Raw genomic sequence first — 24,735 nt, 5'->3', positions numbered from 1 at the left:
ATTACAGGCGTGTCACTGTGCCTGGCTATACTTCAATACAGGATATAACCAATGTCTTGTCTCCTTCTAAGAGTCTGGGGCAAGAGTATAGGTGATTGCACTTCAGGTAGAGGAAAGATCTCATATTCACAGAGGAGGGGAGAGTAGATTTTGTTGGCATATAGTGGCAAATTTTATTAAGGCTCTTGGAAAAATGCTGATGACATCGGGATTCAGTTTTTACCCAGTAAAATATTAAAAACTTATTTCGCTTAAGGCCATGTCCTCTAATTACTGAAGGAGCTGGTTTTCTTTTTTTAAATCAGTCATAATAGCACTTATTGAAGGGCTTACTGTATAACAATTACTAATTAGGAGACTTTACAAGCATTTACAGTATTTTTATAGAAACCATATGAAGCAGGTATACTATTGGCCTCATTTTGCAAATGAGACAAAGGCATAGAGAGGTTAAATGCCCAAAGCTGCATGGCTAGTAAGTGGCTGAGCCTGGATATCACCCCAGAGTGCCCACATGTCCAGCTACTCTGCTCTGCTGCCTGCAGGATCACAGTGCAGTGTTGCTCAGTGCAGCTGTGCATGAGCAAGGCAGCTGAGTGTGAACAAAGGGGAAATTTAACCTAATTCTTCTATGATTTGGTGCACAAAGGGCTCCATAATCGTGGGGATTGATTACGACTGCCGGGAGAGGATGGTGTACTGGACAGATGTCGCTGGACGGACAATCAGCCGTGCCAGTCTGGAACTGGGAGCAGAGCCTGAGACGATCGTGAATTCAGGTCAGCAGCTTCACTCAGCAGAGTCTGCATTTCATTTGATTCTACAGTCACTTGTCTACTATATGCTGAAGTCTCCCGTTGATTTTTCTCTCCTAGGGGAGGTTAAGTTTTAGGCAAGTCATTTTATTGAGCTGTATAAGACTAGCCCCTCTGTAAGCAAACACCTTCATACATAAGGAATGAAATAGGTGATTCCTACTGTGAGCGATTCTCAAAAGAAAAGAACTCATGGTAAGAATTCGGGATGAGGCCTTATTCAGTCTGGCTCTGGCACTGTGGATGCCGGCTGTCATCAAACTGGTAGGTCTGGTCTAGAAGCTAGAGGTAGTAGAATATGTAACAAAAGTACTCGTTTCTCTATTAACCTGGTTCTTGGGGACTTAGAGCCACTTGGGCTTTGTTTTCCCCTGCTGACCCCCTGCCCCACCCCACTCCTGGAGGGCTTCAGGTTTGCCCTCCATTTCCAGTCCTGACTTTGCTTTATTTCCAGGTCTGATAAGCCCTGAAGGACTTGCCATCGACCACATCCGCAGAACAATGTACTGGACGGACAGTGTCATGGATAAGATAGAGAGCGCCCTGCTGGATGGCTCTGAGCGCAAGGTCCTCTTCCACACAGATCTGGTGAATCCCCGCGCCATCGCTGTGGATCCAATCCGAGGGTCAGCTGGGCTTCCCTAATTCTCCTCTTACCTGTAGATCCTGATGTGAAGCCCTTGGGTTTTAAATAGTGTGAGGAAGGTCAGAACAAGAGTGTGTGAAAGCTCAAATGCATTCCTGTAACAAAGATTTACTGAGGATCTACTAGGCATCAGGACTTGCTCTAGGAAAAGACAAGGTCTGTTCTTTCGTGGCCTTATATTCTATTAGTAGGAAACAAGACTGTATAAACAATATTAGTCTGTGATGTGATATGTAGAAAATTCAGATCGTGTTGTGAGAATTAGGGCTACTCTGAATCAAATGATCAGGCAAGGTCTCAGATGACACTTAAACTGGAAGTGAAGTGGGACTCCTCCAGCAGCACATTTAGAAACCAGGGTTGAAGCCCACGGTAGGGCTGACCTACATCAAGTGACATTAACCAAAGCTCAGGCAGCACCTCTGGCCTCAGTGTTGCTGTAGCAGAAATCAAGATAAACATTTTCCCTGTCTGTGATAATTGCTAAGGTCATCAAATGTGACATACAGGATTTGTTCAGTGTCTCAGTACTTGTTAGAACCAGGGTGAATTTTTATATCTTGAGAAACTCTTGCCATGTTTAAGTGGAGTTTCTGTGAAATGAAATTCCCTGATGCCCTTCAAATCAGTAAAGAAAACCTTCAGCTTTAATTTTCAGGTAAGTGCTTTTTGACTATGAAATACTTAGTGCAGAGCCTCAAAGGTGGTTTCAAACTTTGGGTTCTACACAAAGGAAAAGGTGTATCTCTATTCCACTTGACTTAACAACATGAATTAATAGCCCTCTTAAAAACTCTTTCCATAGGCTTGCCTTTCTGACATTTGGAAGGTTTTTTTTTTTTTTTTTAAACAAGGTCTTGCTTTGTCGCCGAGGCTGGAGTGCAGTGGCACAATCTCGGCTAACTGCAAACTCTGCCTCCTGAGTAACTGGGATTACAGGCATGTGCCACCATGTCCAGCTAATTTTTGTATTTTTAGTCAAGACAGGGTTTTGCCATTTTGGTCTCCAACTCCTGACCCTGGGTGATCCACCCGCCTTGGGTTCCCAAAGTGGCTGGGATTACAGGCATGAGACACTGTGTCTGGCCCCTCATTCCTTCTTGGTACTTGACCTGAAAACTGGGGAGAGCTGCCATCTTGTAAGCAATGATACCTTGGCCATGTCTCTGGAGTCTGGGTAAAAAGCATACTTTTAAGCTGAAATCCACAACACAGCCAAGATGAAAGTAGAATTTTCTTATCCAGACAGCAAATAGAAATGCTAAAGGACTTAATTTTTAATGAAAAGAAAACCCACCTTGAACCAGGTTTCAATAAAACACATGTATTACATCTCCCTGAACTGCTTAACAGAATGGTTGTCAAGCCTTCCTGCATATTTCTCATTTGCTTTCTATAGATTTCACCTTGACAACTTTCTTCCTCTGGCAATCCCCCAAATAATTTATACCAAATACCTGTGTGAGCTTATTTCAGACGTTTTTGATATTAAATCATTTTGGGGAGGAGACTGATCAGAAGGGATGAAGGAATGATAATGCATGCTTTACCTTCTGGCCACTTCTACCTTAGCACAAAGTGGAAACTGCTTTCTGGCTTTTGCTCTCAGCTTCTCTCTGCTTCATCTATTGGGCATAAGGGATGAAATTCACAACAGGGGTGTAACCTATGGTTTCTTCTCTCTCTGAGGTTCTCTATAGCTCAACTGCTTTATTCAAAGCTTCTATAGCTTTTATAAAACAGTATTTTATAAAAAGTGCTTTCAACATTATTTCTGCTCTATAAACCTGTTTCCTTATAATAATCTATTTCCACTTAATAGGACCATATTATTTCCTAGTTAGTATCTGTTATGAATATCTTTCATTTTTAACGTGGCATTTAAAAGGTAAAGTGCTTAACTTAAAAGGCTTCCCTCCCTGGGTGCCAGGTACAGGATAACCGAGATTCCCCTTCAAGTACCAAATTGTATTTTTGGCAGAAAAAGAACAGTTTCCCTCTAAAAATCCCTGGTCCACGTCTCTTCAAGTTCCACAGTTTATATTGAAGCCATTCCTAACAGCTGTCTTTGCTTCTATTCTAAACCCAAGATTCAATTCAAGATTTCAACAAACAGAGGGTTTTGGGGCAGTTGAGTCAAGGGGGGTATCTTGGAGGCAGGGATTCTGATAGTAGTTTAGTAATGACTTCTTCCGCATAGTTACAATAATCAGAAAACCGTGTGACACAGGTAAAAGTGGAATATGGCTGTGTTACCTCTAGAGCTGTGTAACAAATTGCCCAAACCCTCAGCAGTTTAAGACAACATTTAGTCTCACAGTTTCTGTGAGTCAGGAGTCTTCACTGAGCTCCTCAGGGATGGAGTCTCTCACAAGGCTGCAATCAGGTAATGGCCAAACTGCAGTGATCTCAAGGCTCAGCTTGGGGAAGACACAGTCCAAGCATGCTCACATGGGTTGTAGGCAGGACTAATGTCTCTGGCCAACAGCCCTCAAGAACACCAGTTCCTTGGCACATGTTCCTCTTTATAGGGTAGGTTGCAACATGGCATCCAACTTCCCTCAAAGGGAGCGAGAGAGAGCACCTAAGGCAGAAACCAGTTTTTGAGACCTAATATTGGCCTATCACTTCTGCTATACTCTACTCACTAGAAGCAGCAAGATACTAAATAATGCAGCCCAGACTCAAAGGGATTGCTTAAGACTATTAATACATGAGGAGATGGAGATCACTGCGGGCTGCTTAGATGCTGACTACCACAGGCTACATAGCTATTCTTTTACAATCTTGATTTTTAACTTACAGCAACTTGTACTGGACAGACTGGAATAGAGAAGCTCCTAAAATTGAAACATCATCATTAGATGGAGAAAACAGAAGAATTCTGATCAATACAGACATTGGATTGCCCAATGGTTTAACCTTTGACCCTTTCTCTAAACTGCTCTGCTGGGCAGATGCAGGTAATACTACTGATGGAATGCAGATAACCCCTCATTATAGTGAGTGTGAGCACTAATAGACTGTACTACAAAATCAAATCCCATCACTTAGATCTTTTGGTTTAAACACATTTCTAACAGTACAGCACATAATCTCCTTTCTTTGTTCTGTAAACTTTTAAATACTATTAAATGAGTCTTAAAATGAACTTTCTGGGGTTTGGGTGGAGGGAAGGCTATATCAAGCTAATTTGTACTGCTTGCCTGACCATGAGTGCTTGGCATATTTTTAATGGTTAAAAGAAATATTAGCCACTGTTGAACTGACAAACTGAACTGAAGTTATTCTTCTGGTGCGGGGAGAGTGGGTCACTATAACTTATCTATAAACATCTGTTATAATGCTAAAGACATTCTTTGAAAAGTGTTGTAGCAGGGTGGCTTCCTTCAGTAATAGCATGGGTATTAGCAACCCAAATTTGTTTGCTTTCATCAGCACAATTGAAAAAATGCTGTGTGTCTAGCTCTATACTAAAGAATATGAAAAAGACTGTTCTTGAATTTGTAATCTAATAAAAGGGCCTATAATGCACATAGGTCACTTTTATAACCCAGTTGCTTAAAACAAGTTACATTTCTTAAAAGTATTTGAAATTTAAATCAGGGCTCCATGAGAAATGTGAAACTTGGAAATTCTTGGTTTAGTTATTATAAAAATTTTTAAGACTGATTCCTTTACACTGAAATATGTTACCATTTTAGTCACTTTTTCCCTCCTACCTAGAAAATATTTTTAAAATACTAAGGATTTTGGTTAAAAGGCTGCCTCCGTAATTATACACATAGCTTACAAAGGGCAAGTATTTACCCAGATGTTATAATTTATAAGCTAAGGCTTGAAATCACACAAATTACAAAAATAATTACGTCTAATGCCCTACTTAGGCAGAAACTTACCAGATTTCAGTAAATGCAATCCTGTCTTCCAAAAAAGGATTGAAAGTTTGAATCTCTACTAAAAACTGGAATGCTATCCAACAAACTGGAGATGAGTAATAGGACAGGTAATATTACAGTTGTTAATCTATGACTGCAATGGAAGTAAAATACCTTATTTCCCCGTTCTTCCATTGTTTTCTTGGAGAAGGAATCTGTCATTCATTTTTGGCAAAGCAACTTATTACTCCGTGGTGTAAAAGGACCTCATTTTCCCCCTTTGTTTTAAAAGGAACCAAAAAACTGGAGTGCACACTACCTGATGGAACTGGACGGCGTGTCATTCACAACAACCTCAAGTACCCCTTCAGCATCGTAAGCTATGCAGATCACTTCTACCACACAGACTGGAGGAGGTGAGCCCCACACATTCTGGACAAGCCTGAAAAGGCCAACTGTTCCAGAGGACACGCCACTTGTTTTACGAAAAGTCAGTACGTGACTTTACTCAGTAAGACCTCTGAGGCTTTTGTTTTGTCACCTCCTCATTGGCAGATAAGATCCTTCAAGGATGTTTCTTTTCATCCTTTCATGTTTTTGAAATCATCCTTTTACTTCACCCAGAAATTGAATGGTATTGATCACATATAGCTTAAAAAGTAGCAAAGCTATTTGATAATGAACTATCTCAAAAGGAAGCATATTAATCTAAATATGTTCTTTAGAGAGTAAGACTACCCTTGATACCATGAACTATATTGAATATAGAGCTTAAGTTGGTTTTTGACTAACACTGTGGACATATTGTCTGAGAGAGCGAAAAATACTATTTAGACGAGCTCTCAAATGAGGAACTGTGGAACATTAAAGTCTAGGCCCTTTACCCCATGCCCTACAAATCTGATTTGATAGCTCATCATGTGATTGTAACATGCAGCTAGAGATGACCAACAGATTTAGAGCAATGGTCCCTCAAACTTTAGTGTGGCTTTAGCATCAGCCCTTGGACAGAGAAAGCTGCCAGAAATTTTCCTCTATTGCAACTCACTTTTTGTAGCTAACTTCTTAATCTTGTAAATGACTCTCCCTGAATTCACTCTTCCTTTCTGTCACCAGAGATGGTGTTGTATCAGTAAATAAACATAGTGGCCAGTTTACTGATGAGTATCTCCCAGAACAACGATCTCACCTCTACGGGATAACTGCAGTCTACCCCTACTGCCCAACAGGTAAAAAATATGCTTTAGGATGCTCCTTTAAATTAGCAGGGTAGAGAAGGGGGGAGATATATATGGTATTTGATTACCCCTGCTGCCTGTGACACTGCCACCATTGCTTTCTTCCTGCCCTGAGGGCCAGTCTTTACTACCTTAAATCTACCTAGTTTATACACAAAATGCAAAGACTTGCTGTTGCAACTTGGCTACAATATACTCACCCACCACCCTCTCCCACCCCTGCTCTTCTCTCACAGGAAGAAAGTAAATACAGTAATGTAAAGGAAGACTTGGAGTTTACAATCAGAACCTGGACCCTGAAGAACAGTGACTGCAAAGGCAAAGTAAAAAAGGAATTGGCCATTAGACGTTCCTGAACATACAAGATGAACATTATTTAGTGCAAAAAGACTTTTGTGAAAAGTTGATACCTCAATCTTTACTACTGTATTTTTAAAAATGAAGGTTATTGCAAGTTTAAAAAGGTAATAGAATTTTAACTGTTGCTTTAAAGCAACTTCTTGTAAACACTTATCATTAATATTTAAAAGGTCAAATTCATTCAACTAAGAGTTTAAGACTCTAAATGTGATTTTTGCTATGGATTCCTTCTGGCCAAGAAATTAAAGCACATGTGATCAATATAAAAATACAATCCTAAACCTTGACAGTTGGAGAAGCCAATGCAGAACTGATGGGAAAGGACCAATTATTTATAGTTTCCCAACAAAAGTTCTAAAATTTTTTACCTCTGCATCAGTGCATTTCTATTTATATCAAAAGGTGCTAAAATGATTCAGTTTGCATTTTCTGATCCTGTAGTGCCTCTATAGAAGTACCCACAGAAAGTATCACATTTATAAATACCAAAGATGTAACAGTTTTAAAATTTTCTAGATTACTCCAATAAAGTGTTTTAAGTTTTCCTATGACTTAAGGATCTATATTGTCTCTAGGACAAAGCTGGGGGTTGGCATATATGCCCTTAACCACAAAGGAGAAAGGTGATTTATGCAAACATACAGCACATAATAAAAATTCTACTTTCCTAAACTTTATTAAAGAAAAAAGCAATGGTGGTAAATCTCTAGAACATACCCAATTTTCTGGGCTTCCTCCCCCGAGAATGTGACATTTTGATTTCCAAACATGCCGGAAGTGTATGGTTCCCAATTGTACTAAGCAGGTGAGAAGCTAAAGTCCTAAAGTGTTCATCTTCCAACTTTTCCCAGTCTGTGGTCTGTCTTTGGATCAGCAATAATTGCCTGAACAGCTACTATGGCTTCATTGATTTTTGTCTGTAGCTCTCTGAGCTCTTCTATGTGCAGCAATCGCAGAATTTGAGCAGCTTCATTAAGAACTGCATCTGTTTTATGAGAAAAGAACACTGCTTCAATACATAATTTTTATATTTAAGGCCATTTACTTCCCCCCCCCAAGTATTCAGTCTCTAAAATATAGTTTGAATTTAAAATCACTTACCTCCTGTATCAAAACCAAGAATATGTTTGTCTAAAGCAACAGGCAAGCCCTTTAAAAAAAAAAAAAAGACAAAATGAGAGTATTTATGGTTAAGAACAGCATCCTTTTCTCATCTGAAACTGAAAACCACCTAGCTATTCTGGTGTCTTAACTCTCTTAGCTGCATGGATAAGGGAACTAAGAATTTTGTTTATATTTGCCTCGTGATTAGCGAGTTTTCCCTATTTCAACCGGTTAGGGGATAAAAGTTAGCTTTAAATGTACCAGGAAGCTCTACAGCTCATCCAATCCTTTAGACCAGGCATACAAAACAATATATCCTTATTGCAGCAGTGCCTTGTCATTACTGCTGTGGAAGGCGAGTTGAGCGGGGCTGTTACTGTCTTATTTTGGTAACTGTAAGCAACAGTATAAAGGGCAAAAATAGTACCTTATATTCCATTTCTGAGCACATTAATTTGCCTTTACGAATTGTACAAACCTATCTAAAATATGTATTTTTTCAGCCAGCATGGTGTTTACCAAGATTTAGGTATAATTTAACTTTCAAGAATTGACTTGAAAGTTACTTTGAAACAGTCTAGGAAAATGAAAAACTAAACCACTCAGCACCTGTGGACATACTAAATATGGTGACTATGATGATGCCATTCTGTGGTGCCAAACTTCACAGAAACAAATCTCTAAAATGAGGACAGGCAGTCTGTACTTCCTGCTGATTATATAATATCATTGCCAAGAAAAACACACACTACCTATTCTTTCAATGTTACAACCTGTTACTACTCAAATGCTTTAGCTGCTGCTCAATTCTTGCCTTATCTAGTAATGTAAATCTACCTAGGCTCTATCTGCTTTAAAACAGCTAACAGATTAACTGTGAAGAAACCAATGGGTATGAAAGCACAAGTGAACAAAATTAAACAGCAGAATTATACTGAGTGGCTTTATATGTTCATCTAGTACCAGAGGCTCCATTTTTTTTTCCTTTGTCTGCCAACAGGCCACCAAGCTACCCCTGAAAACTACCAGATGCCTCAAATACTAGTTATAAATGGTTACAAGTACACTAAACTATAAGAACTCCACTAAATTGTTATAGGTTGGTATCTTTTGAGATGACACCAAAATTAAAATGTGGAGCATTAAAAATAAAACTAAATTTTACTTTACAAACAAGAGCAAAGAGATTTGGCTAAGCCTTACGCTGCTTTCCAAATCAGACATAGTTTTGTTGAATGAATGAATGAATGACTTTATTACGCCAGAACAATTTACTGTGTGTTCTATAATGTGGTGAAATAAGCTGATCTTTAATCCAACTTCCAGTGGCCCGATTCACATATAACGAGCTAATAAGAACTTTTAAAAGAAAATTGTGTCTTTCAGAGATGCTGCCCTGGCATTAGTAACCTTTTAACACTGCTGGGCCTGCCTAAAGGGGCTGGAGGACAAAAGACATTGGGAGATGGGGGAGGGGTGCAGGGAGGACAAACAACATAGTTGTGCCCAAGGCATTCACTACAACTACAGTCATTGCTGCAGGAGGGAGGTGTTATCAGATGCTGCTGCTGACCTGAGGACAGTCTCTCTACCGCTGCACAGCCAATGAAACTTTAGGCATATAGGGATTTCTGATATAATATAAAAATATTCCATATTTTCTCTTGAACGGGAAGGTAGTCATGGGATATAGCTTTCTCAGCCTACAAGGTAGGACTGAAAGATACCATTTCAGTCTCTTGTACCTTGAACCTTACACTCCAACAGAACCCCCTGTCCCTTCACTTGGGCAGATTGACAAGCTCATGCAGACATCCACACATGGACCCTTCTCCCCACCTATCATAAGAGCACAGGCTCTCACATCGGACTGCCTGAGCTCAATCACTTACCAACTAGGTGACCTTAGCCAAATTACTTTCTCATGTTTTATGCCAGGAAATTGAATAAAACAATTTACTCTGAAGAAATAAAAGCAAGGATAGAATTTATATGGAAAAAGAAAAGTAATTTGTAGTGAGGTGTGTTCCTTCTTCTCCAGCATGAGTCAAAATAATCCAGTAAGTTTCGTAAGGGTAAATCCTTTTAATTAAACTTCAACAGGCCACAGACATAATTTGTGGACTGTGAAAGAGCTACTTGTAGCTTTTTTAAGTTACAAAGTGAGAGGAACTTCAGTGAAGTTTGATTTTTCACTCAAAAAGGACTCCCTAGGCACTGAATACATTCAATTTGCTTTAGGAAGCACTGAAGTAAGCTATCCTTTAAGTTGTTCCAATGTAGAATGGATATCTTAAACAGATACATGCAAAGTTTAAATCATGACAATACCAGAAGAAATGTTCATTAACAACTTATTTAGGATTTATAGAAACATACCTCTTTTGTTTGATTTGCCTTAGCAACTGCATCCTGTGTCAGGCGCTCCTGAACCAAAATTCGAATTGCCTAAGAAACCCAAAAATATTTTTACTTTTTATAGGCTGTGTGCCTGTCATCCTTTACTTCTATGAGCCCAGAGAATAAGGATGCTAAGTTTCATGAAGTTAGAATTACCTAAGTTTATTAATAAACTCTCCAATAAATTAAAAAATAAAAAAAAAAACCACTAATATAATGTAACCTTTCACGCTTCTAGTATTTTAATAATGTCGAGTGGTGCCTGCAACAATTAAAACCATTTTTTGAATAGGTAATTCACGTGCCTGGTAAAAAACAACTTTAAATACAGCAAGAAACATGGTAAAAAGTAGGTCTCCTTCCTACCCCTGAGCCTTGCGATCCCCTACAGATTCCTTACCCTCACTAAAAGTGTGAAATGACAAGCATGCTTAGCACGAATACACATTTTTGGCACAAAGGGTAGCAAATCATACATACTGTCTTACACTTTGCTTTCATCACTTCACTCTAGTAAAATATTTTCATACCTTTCAAAGGACACCATTGGTGGTTTTCATCACCAAGGCACTTCATTATGGTAGGCATGCATGCAAGCATCCATACACACTTAAAAATCAAATTTAAAAAAAATGGAATTTTAATTAGGGAGATGACAATTACAACTCAAAAATCAGTGTGAAAACTTAAACTATAATTTTTAAATAAAAAACCAAATGTTATCTTTGAAAAAGAGAATTCAAACAATGTTTAACAGTGATTGCAGACGTTATTAAATAGTTTGAGGCCAGTTAATATACTGATTCTTGTACTTGGCAAATGTACTAAGATGTTTTCTATATTATGTTACTGTTTCAGTGCCTCTTAAAATAACTCAAAAGGGACAAATGTGCAGCTAGGACTAGAATTTTATAGCACTTTATTGTAGTTGATTTATACTTTATCCCCTTGGGTTTTGAAGTCTAACAAAAGCACCCCAAATAAGCTATGCATTGTCTGACTCTCCTCTCACTTTACGATTAAAACTGACATGATCACTATAGAACAGTTCCAAGGCAATTTACATAATTGTCAGAATAAAGAACAAGCCTTTGAAATAGCTAAATTTCACTAAAAACATTTTTGTCTTTTGGCATGCAATCTGGATTGAGAAAATCCAAGTTAACATTCAGATTCAGTATAGAAAATTGTAATAACTTAGGAATACAATAGTCTTGTTAAAACTGACATTTAATACCTAAAAATCTAAAAAGCATGGTAAGTTATGGCTTAATCTCTTGGGTAGAGTGAAATGTAATTATTCAACTTATCACAAAGTAGTTTACATGCACAAGGTCTAGTTAAAAGCTTTTAATCTCTTGTAAAATCAGTAATAATTTCTAAAATAATTTCCAAGTCTAGTATCTTAAGTACCACTCCCTTGATCCACACCACTGTACTTTCACGATTACTAGGAATAAATCTTCTGAAGTTTATGATTTCTCTCAGAAACAAGAGACCTCTTTCAGATTACTGGGATCCCTGAAGTATAGTTATGAACTGAGTGGCCTATCTAGCACTGGGGACAGAAAGATTCATTTCTCAAAGAGATTTTGGGGTTATATATTTTTGACCAAATTCACCATTACTCATTTGGCATTTTCTACCATCTTAACAAATGTGGACCATGAATCATTAAAAAGACTAAACAGAAGTAGGATACTGTGGGAAAAACAATGGAACACAGGGTTACAGTGCTTAAAATCCTGGCTCTGTCATTTTTTGTGTCATCTTAGACATTGAGTCTCAGTTTCTTCATATGATATACATTTTAAAAAAGATATTAGCAGCTGTCTCTAGGATTGCTGGCAGGATTGAATGAGAACATCTTTGCAAAGGATTTAGCACAGTGCAGGCAGAAAACAGACAATCCAAATCAGATAAAACCATGAAATCTGCTTTATGTCTCATATTCTTCTGTGTATTTTAGTCATTCAACCATAATTTTAATAACAAGAATTAATATTTAGAAAACACATTTTTCTATGTGCACAGTTTCTGTCAAGAATCAAGAACATGAAGCTGACCTTAAGCATTACCAGGTAATCATCATGACGCTGAATCTGAAGCAGGTTAGCCAAAGCCATCACACCAGCCTTAAAATCAGGATTATTTACTATAAAAGATTAAAAACAAACAAAAACTTACAACTCTGCAAACGTATAATTAAGATGTATTTGTGAACATACAAAAACAGTTTTAACTTTTTGGTAACAACAAATCTCTTAGTTTTTAAAACTGCTACTCACAAGAGAAAAAACAAAGCCGTGTAGACTATCAACAATTAAATTGGTAGGATAAAACGGTTTTCCTATTACCATATGAGACGGTCCCCAACTTAGGATGGTTAGACTTGTAATTTTTTGACCTTACAATGAGTTCAGTGGGATGTAACCCTAGTGCAAGATGAGGAAAATCTGAACTTACAGTGGTTCCAGCTACAATTTTTCAACTTTACAATGGGTCTTTTGGGGTATTAAATGCATTTTTGACTTACGGTATTTTCGACTTTACAACATGATCTCATCCTAAGTCAAGAAGTATCTGTATTTCATCAGCCAAACTGAATAATCCAATAAATGAGTAATTTAACTCACATTATATTTGTCCTGTAACTTTTTCTGCAAGGCTAAATTATGCAGCATTTTTAATTAACATTTATTCCCAAGGCCATTAATTTTAGTACATAGATCCCCTCAATGGATAGTTTTCCCAAAACCTTCTCTCTAAGCAGCGGCTCTGGAGTGTCCAAGAGGCTCACTCATTCAAAAGGGTTACCTCTTAAATTATAGGTCACAATGAATAAGGCAGTGAACGAATATTTTACATATCCTAATTTAGGTAATTAGATTCTTCATACTTTTAAAAAGGGAAATTACTAAGACATCCGGGACTTAAAACAATGGAAAATTTTACCACTTGTCTCATAGTCATTGGATTAAAAGAAATTTATACATTCAAAAAGGCAAACAATGACCCCCATGATTATACAAATCAAAACTCCAAATTACTAGAAGCAAATCAAATTAACATTCAGATATTCAAATGCAAGGGGAAGGAGAAAGCACATTATAAAAACATTATAGAGAATAAAATGTCAACATAAATGCTGTCTGCATGGATCCTTCTTAATTTACTAAAACCAGGTAAACGTGGACTTCATTCTTCAAAGTAAAAGACATTTAAGAAACCAAAAATGTTGATGTTCAATGTTATGCATTTATATACTCACCATCCAAATTGATCAATGGTTCTGCATTTTTAGTTGCATTGTCAGCAGTTTTTGAATTATCAGGTACTAAATCCTTGTATTTTTCAGCTATAAAAATAGGCAAAAATATAACTTGTAGAACTGCAACTCAAGGTAAAATGACTACTGCTATTTACCAAATTTAACTGAGCCAAACTGATTACAGGTTGAGTATCCCTTATTGGAAATGCCAATAATTTCCAATTTTTAATTTTTTCAGACTTTGGATTATCTGCATACATAAAGTGGGTTATCCTGGGGATAGGACCAAAGTCTAAACACAAAATTCATTTTTATGTTCAATGTGCAACCTATACACATAGCCTGAAGGTAATTTCATACAATATTTTTAATAATTTTGTGCATGAAACAAAGTTTGTGTTAAGTGCTTATGTGTGGAAATTTCTACTTGTGTCCTCATGTCGGTGCTCAAAAAGTTTTAGATTTTGGAGCATTTAGGATTTCAGATTTTCGGATTAGGGATGCTTAACCTGTATAAGTATAAAACAACTCATTCAATCAAACTTAATTTTTGCTATAGAAAATGTAAAAAGACAATGTAACTATCTTTGTGATTAAGCTAAAGCAATTACTGGACTATGTGACACAAATATCTTTTCATTAACATTCCTAAAGGCAATCATTTCAAACATGTAAATTTTAGGAAGGTAAAAATCTGCTTTTACAGCTTCCTCTGAAATCTGGGGTAGAAGAATGGGAGAAGGGTTAAGTATAGGTTATGTAAGATTAAATACAAACTCATTAAAAAGTATGCTTCCCCCCATCTTCTTTTGAATGCTGTATATAAAATCCAAAAACCTTGCTTTCCAAAAACAAATACATCAAATACACCATCATATACAAACCTCCAACTTATTTCATGGAAACTTGATATTCAGAATTCCAAAGGTAGATTTTATTATTTTCATTTGAAAAAATACTTAAAAGGAATTCAAAAATAACACTTATTAATAATTCACTAAACTTAATGTTCAAAATGGCATCTTAGGCTATAGAGTGCTTACATGATCTGTTAATGAAATGAGGAAAAAATAAAAGCATAAAATTTAAGTGAGAGTTAAAAAGGCTTCCACTGGCCAAATCTGGAGCAGTATATAAACAGCAAAGTACATGATGACAGAAAGGATTATAATCCATTGAGTAAAATAAGAATCTATGTATCTACACTGATTTAAACAAACAAGTAAATTAGAGATGGGAAAACTTACAAGAGAAAGCCAACAAATAAATGTAGAAAAAAATGATGAAATTAGAAAAACACCTCTTTGTCGATGATCAACATAATAAATGATGCAGGCAAGAATCATCATATGGTTGCTAAAACTAGTGGGGGAAATTTGAGGAGCAAAAACATAATTGATATAGTCTCAAAGTACCTCCCCACAAGATGTATTTATTACAAAGAGGAAAACAGTAACTTTACACTGGAGAAACCGTAACCCAGAGATCAAAGCAACATAACTAGTAAAGGCACATATCACTACCACATATCTCCTAATATGATGCACTAAAAAGAACACATCACTTCTGTATTATTCCTAACAAAAGTATAAACCCCAGATCTAATGAGGAAACATCATATAAATCCAAATGAGGGACACTCTACAAAATAAATGTCAGGGTCATGAAGCACAAATAAAGACAGGAACTGTTCCAGATTTTAATATACTAAGAGAGATGTAAAAACTAAATGCAGTGCATAATCCAGGATTGTTCTGGGTTGTTTTTTTCTGTTGAGAGAATTGGGGGTTTGATAAAACGTGAATAAATAATAGTAGTATAGCTTCCTGATTTTGATCACTGTACTGTGGTTATATAAGACAAAGTTGTTTTTAGGAAATGTGTTTTAAAGTGTTTAAGAGTAAAAAGGAATCATCTACAACTTACTATCAAATCGTTTAGAAAAAAATGATGTGTGTGTATCTGTGTAGACAGAAGGATGAAGCAAATGAGGTAAAATGTTACATTTGTGGACTTGAGGTATATGAAAATCTTTGTACTATTTTGTAATTTTTCTACACATCTGAAATTATATATTTAAAAAATTTCAGTTATTAATCATGTTGACAAGCTACCAGAAGGCTTCAAAAAGTAGTAGAGCACAAACAATAAAAACTCACAATGGTTTCAGCAAATTTTAAAATAAGTAACTTGAAAGTCAAGGAGGCAACATATCAATGTAAAACCACAAAAGAACATCAGTGCCTCCTACTGATTGGAGACAAGTATTATATGACCAATTTTCATGTCTGTTTTTGCAATTCTGAATTTTAATAAATGAAACTTGTTTTCTAGCTTAGACTTTTAATACACTTTTGATACCATTCACCTTCAACTATATGTTGACTTTTTCAATATTGAAAAATTTACATTTCACACACAAGCTTCTTTTATTCACTAAAAGAACATGCTATTACTGAGAAATACATGTACTTAAGTCAACTGTAGGTATACATGACCATATGCATCTACCATTGAAGGTTAACAGGTTATAAAAATGGAACAAATAGAATAAAACATAATCTCAGATGTAAGAACTTGGGAATAACTGAAAAACACTTTTGATAAGCTACAAATTGGCTCATATACAGTTCCTACCAATCCAGAGCAGGGTAGATAAAAAGACCTTGTTAAACGCCCTAAAATGTATACTACACTAAAGCCACAAGGCTTATGAATACATGTATTTTCCAAAATAAGAAAAACAAGTTTTTTTTAATGGAAAACTTGTTACTAAATGGAAAAGTAAATGAAGTCTCAAATTGAGCTTTCCTTAAGATTTTTGCCATAAGGCTTCTGAAATTTAAGTATGAGGCACCAGCAAAAAACTGGCTGACGCTCCAAATCAGTGTATGTAAACACTCATATATATTGCATTTGCCACATAATTACTGAAATTGATAAGCACTTGTTGTGTGCAAGAAACTATGTCAGGTACTGTGACAGACACAATATTGACCTGTACCCCCCAAGATGTCCATGTCCCTATCCAGAACCTGTGTATGTGTTACCTTACATGGCAAGATTTGCAAATATGATAAAATTAAGAATCCTGAGATGGGGGATCATCCTGGATTATCCAGGTAGGCTCAGGAGGATCAGAGTCAGAGACAAAGTTATGAAAATGGAAGCAGAGTCAGATAGAGACTGGAAAATGCTATGCTGCTAGACTTGAAGATGGAAGAAGAGGCCAGAGTCAAGGAATTCGGGCAGCCTCTAGAAGGTAAAAAGGCAAAGAAACAGATTCCCCCAAGAGCCTCCAAAAGGAACCCACCTTGCTGACAACTTGACATGAACCAAGTGGGACTAATGTTAGCCTTCTCATTCTAAAATAAATTGTGTTTTTAGTCACTGAATTTGTAGTAATTTGCTACAGCATCAATTGGAAGCTAACAGAGGTACCATGCAGGAATCAAAGCTGAATATCAGCTTACAAATTACTGGGACGAATAAGACATAGAAGCAAAATGGAAAGTGGTTAATGACTTAAAAGGTATAGAGTTAAAAGCTATGGAAGTTCAGAGGGAAATTATACTGCTGCTAAGACATACGACAGCATATGAGAGGGATCTTAAAAAGATGGGTAGGATTTAGATGTGTAGAGAGAGAATGAAACGGTATATTAGCCAAGTGATAAGTTTGAACAAAGAAACGGAAGGGGAAAAGGGATATAAACAGGAAACAGTATTCTACTTTAGCTGGGATATCAAGATGTGAATACTGGCTGGATATCAGTCATCAATAACTACCAGGCTAAGGAGCTTAAAATTCTTTTTATAGAAAATGGGAAATTAGTGTTTATGAATATGTATGATGTTTATTAATATGAATAAGTAACTAGAACTGTTCTTTGGAAACAAGGAGCAAGTGGCATCCTAAAATAGATTTACGTTTCAGAAAGTTAGCTTGGTTGGCTATGCAGTTAAGAACAGAAGGTGACACTAATGGGAGATATTACAATACTCCTGGCAGAAAGTGACAAGAGCCAGAATTAGGATTATGCCAATGGAAATGAAGATACAACAAACATAAGAAAAGGTCAGTGTAGGCGGGATGAAAGGAAAGGGATAAGCCAAGATATAAAAAGGCTTCCAAAGTAAATAATTAAGAGGACTATAACTAACCAAAAAACACAAAATGCAGAGGATGCAGATAAGATAATCAAATCTTGCATTCAGATGCTGGCAGGCCTTTCAAAATGAAATGGTCTAATAAGAGAAAAGGCAAGTGTAAAGAAAAATTGTTTTTACTACAGGTACTAATATTCAGAAGCTTCCAACCATAGAAGTATCTATGATAAGACAGTAAACATAAGTAACATATTCTGGCCTATAGAGTATTAACGTATATTGGCATTAGACATGTTTCAGACTTTTGAGAAATTACCTGCTGCAACAATGCTTCAGAGTCCCATCAATTCTGGGACACTAACAACAATTTAATTTGAAAGGCTAAGGTGCAGACCATATTATCAAAGTAGTGTTACTCTGTGAGAAGACAATTAGCCTTCTCCAGAGGGCACAATTTCCAGATTCTAAAAGAAATATATAAACACCAATGAAAGACAATAAAAGTGCTTTTAACTTGTGACAAGAATGATCCAAAGGTAAAATAGTATTAGACAAAACAAACTGCTAAGTTCCCTACATTTTCACACTCCCTTTCCCATCCTTCCTCTCTCTTTAAAAGACACATTCCCCACAAAACATACCATTATCTCCATATTCAAGTCTAACAGCTAAACCAAGAAGCCAGTCAATAGCTTCTTGTCGATCTTGAATCTTGAAAGGACAGTTAACATCTCTGAGATACTGTGAGGGAGAAGAAAAAAAAAAATCACCAGTTTCATTATTACCATAAAGTCATAGAAAAAAGAATGGGAGAGTTGAAAGAGACCTTTAGTTTGGATCCCTAACAATTTTTAAATAACATTTATATTACTACATTTTGATGCAATTATATAACCCAACAGAAGGGAACATTTAAGTGTACCATCTTAAAAAGAAAAAAAATAGAATACGAGAACTTCCTCATTTTATAGATGAGAAAGCTGAGGCCTAGAGATTGACACTTGCCAAGGGTTACAGAACTTACACCCGGGACTAGAATCAAAGCTTTCTGATTCCTAGTCTCAATATACATACAGCAATTAACTAAAAAAGATAACTTTAAAAAGGATATGCAATAAATCATTATCTAAATCTTAACTTTCATATTATGAAAATGCCACTCAAAAGAGTAGCCATGTAATATACATGTAGGGTGTAACCAAGTAATTTAAATAAATGTCAGAAGCTGTATATTCAAATAAATGTTGCATATAATAGTATTATAGGCAACATTAATTATATGTAATACAACATTGCAATGGCACAATCTTGGCTCACTGCAACCTCTGCCTTGCGGGTTCAAATGATTCTCCTGGCTCAGCCTCCTGAGCAGCTGGGATTACACACATGCGCCACCACGCCTGGGTAATTTTGTGTTTTTAGTAGAGATGGGGTTTCGCCATGTTGGCCAGGCTGGTCTCGAACTTCTGACCTCAGGTGATCCACCCGTCTTGGCTTCCCAAACTGCTGGGATTATAGACATGAGCCACCATGCCCAGCCTGGAAAATTTTTTATATTCTCTAAATACCTTTCTACATGTAGAATTCTGTATTGTCTTGTACACATGAATAGACCATAAAATGTAATATAAACAAACATAAAATCCTAAAAATATATTTCGAAGTTTTAAGAAGTTTACTGAAAATTTTAAAAATATTTCCTAAGAGCAAAGGAATACAGTAGTATTAATAGTAGCAGTATAGAGGCTTGGTAGTAATAAGCTTATGACACTTGCTATGCGCCAGGGACTTCTGTGAACAGTTACTCATTAAAAACAAAGCCACATTTGTGAGGGAGGTACCATTGTTACCCTCACTTATTGGTGAGAAAATTGAGACACGGAAAGGTTAACAACACTGATGTAATTTATACAATCCCTAATTTATAAAATCACTGATTCCACGAACAAAGTACCTAATCACACTGCTCTAACAAATGAAAAACAGCCTTTTTCAAGAAAAATATCTCACTCATCAAATATAACTGATAAAAATGTTTAATGTAAGTAATGACACTGTAAACGGATTTTTATTCTGAGAATTCTTTTTTATGCAAAAGTGTTACTAAAACGAAATCAATGGGAAAATGATTTAGGAACAAAAATATGATATACCAGAGATCTTTTAAGGACTATTTCTCTAGTATACAACAAGGGATATCTGTTTACATTAAATATAAGCATAAACATGACAGTCTTAGTTTTCAAGCATGTCAATGATATCTTTTTTTGAGACAAGGTGTCACTCTGTCACCCAGGCTGGAGCACAGTGGTGGAGCGCCTCGGCCTCCCGATTATCTAACATTACAAAATGTGTGCCAGCACACCCAGTTAACTTTCTATTTTCCTGTAGAGACAGGGTTTCGTCAGGTTGCCCAGGCTGGTGTCTGGGCTCCAATGATCTGCCACCTCAGCCTCCCAAAGTGCTGGAATTATAGGTGTTAGCCACCACACCTGGCCAATGTCTTCTTTTAATATAAGAAATAGCACTGTATTATTGCTACGTTTTCAGTTTGACAAAAATTCTGATTTGGGCCATAAAGGGAAAGTGAAATATTTACATCATTATTTATTTAAGAAACTTCATGTTTCTAGAGAAAACTATTTCTATCTAATAATGAAAGCCTGGTAGCAAGACATAAAATGATTTGCTCTAAAAGCAAAAGATGCATCTAACAAAAAAGCGAAATCCCTGACATCCAGCTTTCCTAACACTGATCATTATCACTTTTATCTTAAAAGAAGAAAGTAATTTTACACTCATCTTCACATGATTTTCAGACAAGGTCTCTGTACTTTTACTTTACTTCCTAATTCATTACCTTTTCAAAGAACTTGGGCCAGTCACTGCTGTGAATGTTTCTTAAATTACCTCTGTCTTCAATCTTGTAGTGTCTGATTTTCTGGTCTTCAAGCCAAACAATGAAGTTTCTAAATTCTGTTTCATCTGCAATAAAAAACATCACATAAAATAACTAGAAGCACTATATAAAATACCTCCTTCTCAGGTATATGTTCAGATATATGTTCTTGTGGAATTTTCTTAACTTCAAAATACTAAATTAATTAAACCAAAAGAGGGAGTTGAAAGTACAGACTCTGGAGTTGAAAGTACAGATTAACAATGATCTGTTCAAATCCTGGCCTGAATTCAAATTCTGGGTCCAGATACTTACTGGTTGTGTGAACTTGGGATAATCACCCACATTTTCTGTGCCTCAGATTCTTCAGCTACAAAATGAGGCTGCTAACAGAACTTACCTATAGAATTATGAAGATTAAAAGAAGTTGTTTTATTTAAGAAGTTTCTTAAATAAAATAAATACGGATAAAAACAGTGCCTGGCACATAGTTTTGCTATTTAAGTGTTAAATATTAATATTCCAGTTCCTTTGCAGACAGAAAGGGGAGACAGGGCAAGGTTAAATTTATAGCAAAGTAATAAAGTAAAATAAATAACAAAAGTAAAAGAAATTAAATGACAAAAAACTGTGACTACTGTTGTCATGTAATGTTAACTGCACATTAAATGCATACATTGTTTTGTTTAATCCTCCCCATACCTCTTTTGAGGTAGGTAATATCCCGTTTTACAGAAAAGAACACTGAGACTCAAAGATTCCAATTCAGAACAAGGCTCTATTTTCATCGTTACTTTGTTAAAGCAGAAAAACAACAGATTATAATTTGATATGCTTCTACAAGAGATCAACAAAACACTGACATCCTGCTTAGATATTATTTTCAATTTGTGAGTCAAATTCAAGCTTCCATTATAAGGTCTTGAGAATTATACAATGGTCTGAGTATCACAAGTTATACTTGATCACTTTCAAACTTACCAGTCTATCACAGGCCAGAACTATACAAAGGAAATGAGTAGTAGTGGGCAGTAGTTTTGTTACAGTGAGTAGCAACGTTATTACTTTTTAAAATTCTAATGCTGTAAAATCCCAAATACCTTTGTATTTACAATTCAACCTTCCCATTCATCTGCTATTAACTTTTTTTTGCAAGACCACACAACACAACTAGCCCGTTACTACACGCGCTTACCCTCCCACTGTGATCGGTCCTGACTTCATTGTGTACTGTCTCAAACCGCTCAGTGAGTTCTGACTGCTTCCACCCCTCGCACCCCTCGACCCTTTAGCTCCTGGCAGGCAGTGAGCTAGTCTTCAAGTTAGCACCTTCCTCAGCATCCAGCACCGCGCTGGCCCATAATTAGCAGGTGCTCAAGGTATCGCCTAATTACCCAGGGAACCGTGGAGTTGAATAGTGAGTGAGAAAGACGAATGCTCTTCCTTTTATGTGCTGAGAAGCTAGTTACATGGTGTTTGGAGTTAAGCAAGTGCAGAAAGTAACATGCTGAGACAGGAGTAGGTGAGAGGACTTTGAAGCCGGGAAGGGGCGGCGAAGAGCCGAGGTGCGTGGCGACCCAGAGGAGAGGGGCCCGAAGGCCGGCGGCGGAAACCAGGCCGCCGAGGGTCCGGACGGGGAGGTGGGGTGGGGGCACTGAGGCTGGGACCGCCGCCCAGGTCAGGGACACCCGGCCGGCCCAAGGCCGTCGCCTCACCTTTGCAGTTGAAGCCGGCGGGGTTGTGGTAGTCGAGAGCCGTCAACTTGCGTCGGAACATGGTCCCCGCTTCTCGCTCTGGTCCCCCGGGCCTCGGCCGGGAGAGAAGCGAGGTGGAGCGGGCGGCGCAGGCACCGGCGACGCGGCGAGAGGGCGGGTTGGCGCTTGGACGCTCCGAAATGACGGCGGCCTCCGCCAATCGTAGCTTAAGCGGTGGCCGCCGGCAAATGCCCACCAATCGAGGCTCCGACTGGGGAGGCGGGGCCACGTCGGCGCACGACGTCGCTCAAATAAACTTTATTGTCAGCTTCCTGGTTGTACACTAGGCAGAAAACCACTGGGAAGCTACTTTCCTTTCTTTCTTGCTATGACATGCAGAGAATAGTATATGTAGGCTTTTAGTATTCGCTGTACCTCCCGTTGGATTACAGAATTACTGTTTAGTGTTTTGAGTGCATTCATTCATTTATTCGTTCATTTATTACTCCTCCTACATAATAGGTGCTCTTCTAATACAAAGACGACAAAGCAAAGTCCCTGTAGTAAGATGCTTTCAGACTAGTTGGGAGTGATCCACAGGTACACATACAACTGTTAATACGATGCGATCGTTCCAGATATCCTCAGCCAGAGTGAAATCTGAAGCCGAGATCGTCCCTCACTCCCGTCCCTCACTCCCGTCCCTCACTCCCCTTCACCCTCGGTCACAGCATCCAGTAGGTCACCAATTCCTGCCATTCTCTCCTAACTCTCAAATCCCTCACCTCCTTCTGGACCCCACTGATACAGCCACAAATCAGACCCTCATCACTTTTGCTTACTCTAATTATCTGACTGATTTCTTAGGGCCAGTCCTGCTTTCTCCACACCATTCCCCCACACAGCAATGAGAGAGATTTTTCTAAAGCAAAAAACTGGCCATAACTTTCTCTGCTTATGTTTCAGTGATTCCTGGTTACCTCCTAGAAATAATCAAAACTCTATATTGTATTTAAGATCTTTCCTGATGCAGTCTCTACTTGCTTTTCAGACAGTGGAGAGAGCAGTGAACAAGACAGACCAGGCCCCTACTTTCATGGAGTTTAAAAGGCTAATGAGGGAAACAATAAATAGATAAGTATAAACTAAGGCTTGAGGATGGTGAGGCATTCACCGTGCAGTCAAAAGGGTAACCTAGTTTGAGGGAAGAGGCTGTATAAAGCAGGAAATGAGCAACAGCATGGCCCAGAGGGACTAGAGCTTGTAGCGGCTGAGGGTGAGAGGGAATGACAGCTGATAAGACTATAGACAAAGGCAGGGGTCTGATTAGGACAAGCCTCTCATGGCAAGCTAAGGGAAGCTATTGAAATTCTTGAGGGTAAGCCAACTATGTATGTTTCATTTCATTTCAACAGATTTTAATTAAACACTTAGGATCTGTGGAGTATACAAATGAGTAAACTACAGTCTCTCTTTTCAGGAAATTTAAGTATAATGACAAACATAGATGTGTAAATAAATACTTATAATCTAGAGTTAGAAAGGGTAAGTGAATTACAAGAAGTATAAAATGTACTACAAAGAAGTGCAGGCCGGGTGCAGAGGCTCATGCCTGTAGTCCCAGCACTTTGGGAGGCTGAGGTGGGAGGATAGTTCAAGCCCAGGAGTTTGAGACCAGCCTAGGCAACATAGTGAGACTTTGTCTCTACTAAAACTAAAACTTAAAAAAAAAAAAGAAATAAATAAATAAAAAAGGAAAAATTAGCTGGGCATGCTAGTGCATGCTGTGGACCCGGCTACTCGGGAGGCTGAGGTGGGAGGATCACTTGAGCCTGCAAGGTTGAGGCAGCAGTGAGCCATGATCATGCCAACCTGGGCAACATGCAAGACCCCATCTCAAAAATAATAGTAATAAAAAGAAGTACAGAGGCCAGAATACAGCTTTAGTTTTAAGGGGGCACTGTAAGATAATCTATATTTTTCAATTAAGATGCTTATAGAGTGAATCAAGAAAACCAGTTCAAGGGTGTCTCAGTTCCAACAAAATTTGATCAACGATGCAGGTCTCATATTGTGGTGCATGCTAATTGTATAATTAATGAAATACTAACCAAAAAATCAAAAAAATGAACCAATCAAGGAAGGGAAAATAGTAAGTACTTACATACAAATAATAAATTAAAAAGGGGGAGAAACACAATTGCAGACAATGAATTTCTTTAAAAAAAAATAAGGAAAAAGTCTCTTACCATTTGTTTTCTGAAATTGACCTTTCAATGCAAAAAATGAAGTTGTTTACTCCTGGCCTAGTCTTTCTACTT

General features: G+C 37.5%; 2 protein-coding genes across 7 annotated transcripts in view; one reads left to right on the top strand and one right to left on the bottom strand.

Annotated features, from left to right (window-relative positions):
- Positions 1 to 7,488, top strand: part of NID2 (nidogen 2) — a 63,598-nt gene extending 56,110 nt beyond the window's left edge. For all 5 annotated transcript variants that reach the window (XM_005561257.4, XM_065548809.1, XM_045396418.2 and 2 more), the window contains 6 exons: positions 650 to 779; positions 1,270 to 1,441; positions 4,267 to 4,424; positions 5,632 to 5,755; positions 6,456 to 6,568; positions 6,814 to 7,488. In XM_005561257.4, coding sequence (XP_005561314.3) covers positions 650 to 779; positions 1,270 to 1,441; positions 4,267 to 4,424; positions 5,632 to 5,755; positions 6,456 to 6,568; positions 6,814 to 6,824 — 708 coding nt within the window. In that variant the 3' untranslated portion in view covers positions 6,825 to 7,488. The remainder of the gene's footprint in view (positions 1 to 649; positions 780 to 1,269; positions 1,442 to 4,266; positions 4,425 to 5,631; positions 5,756 to 6,455; positions 6,569 to 6,813) is intronic.
- A 106-nt stretch (positions 7,489 to 7,594) lies between these two features.
- On the bottom strand, positions 7,595 to 22,590 carry RTRAF (RNA transcription, translation and transport factor). 2 transcript variants are annotated; one of them, XM_005561255.4, is made up of 8 exons: positions 22,436 to 22,590; positions 20,682 to 20,806; positions 18,463 to 18,562; positions 13,713 to 13,799; positions 12,508 to 12,596; positions 10,421 to 10,489; positions 8,039 to 8,087; positions 7,595 to 7,922 (listed from the first exon to the last, which is right to left on the bottom strand). In XM_005561255.4, exons 1-8 carry the CDS (start codon positions 22,494 to 22,496, stop codon positions 7,768 to 7,770), a joined length of 735 nt encoding a protein of 244 aa, XP_005561312.1. In that variant the 5' UTR covers positions 22,497 to 22,590; the 3' UTR covers positions 7,595 to 7,767. The 2 variants fall into 2 exon arrangements, with proteins under 2 accessions (XP_005561312.1, XP_045252354.1); XM_045396419.2 differs by lacking the exon at positions 13,713 to 13,799.
- Positions 22,591 to 24,735: the final 2,145 nt, after the last annotated feature.

This window comes from Macaca fascicularis, chromosome 7 (genome assembly GCF_037993035.2).
Source record: "Macaca fascicularis isolate 582-1 chromosome 7, T2T-MFA8v1.1".
NCBI classification, from domain to species: domain Eukaryota; kingdom Metazoa; phylum Chordata; class Mammalia; order Primates; family Cercopithecidae; genus Macaca; species Macaca fascicularis.
The sequence above is the reverse complement of the archived record's forward strand: the minus strand, read 5'-3'. Positions and strand labels throughout refer to the sequence as shown.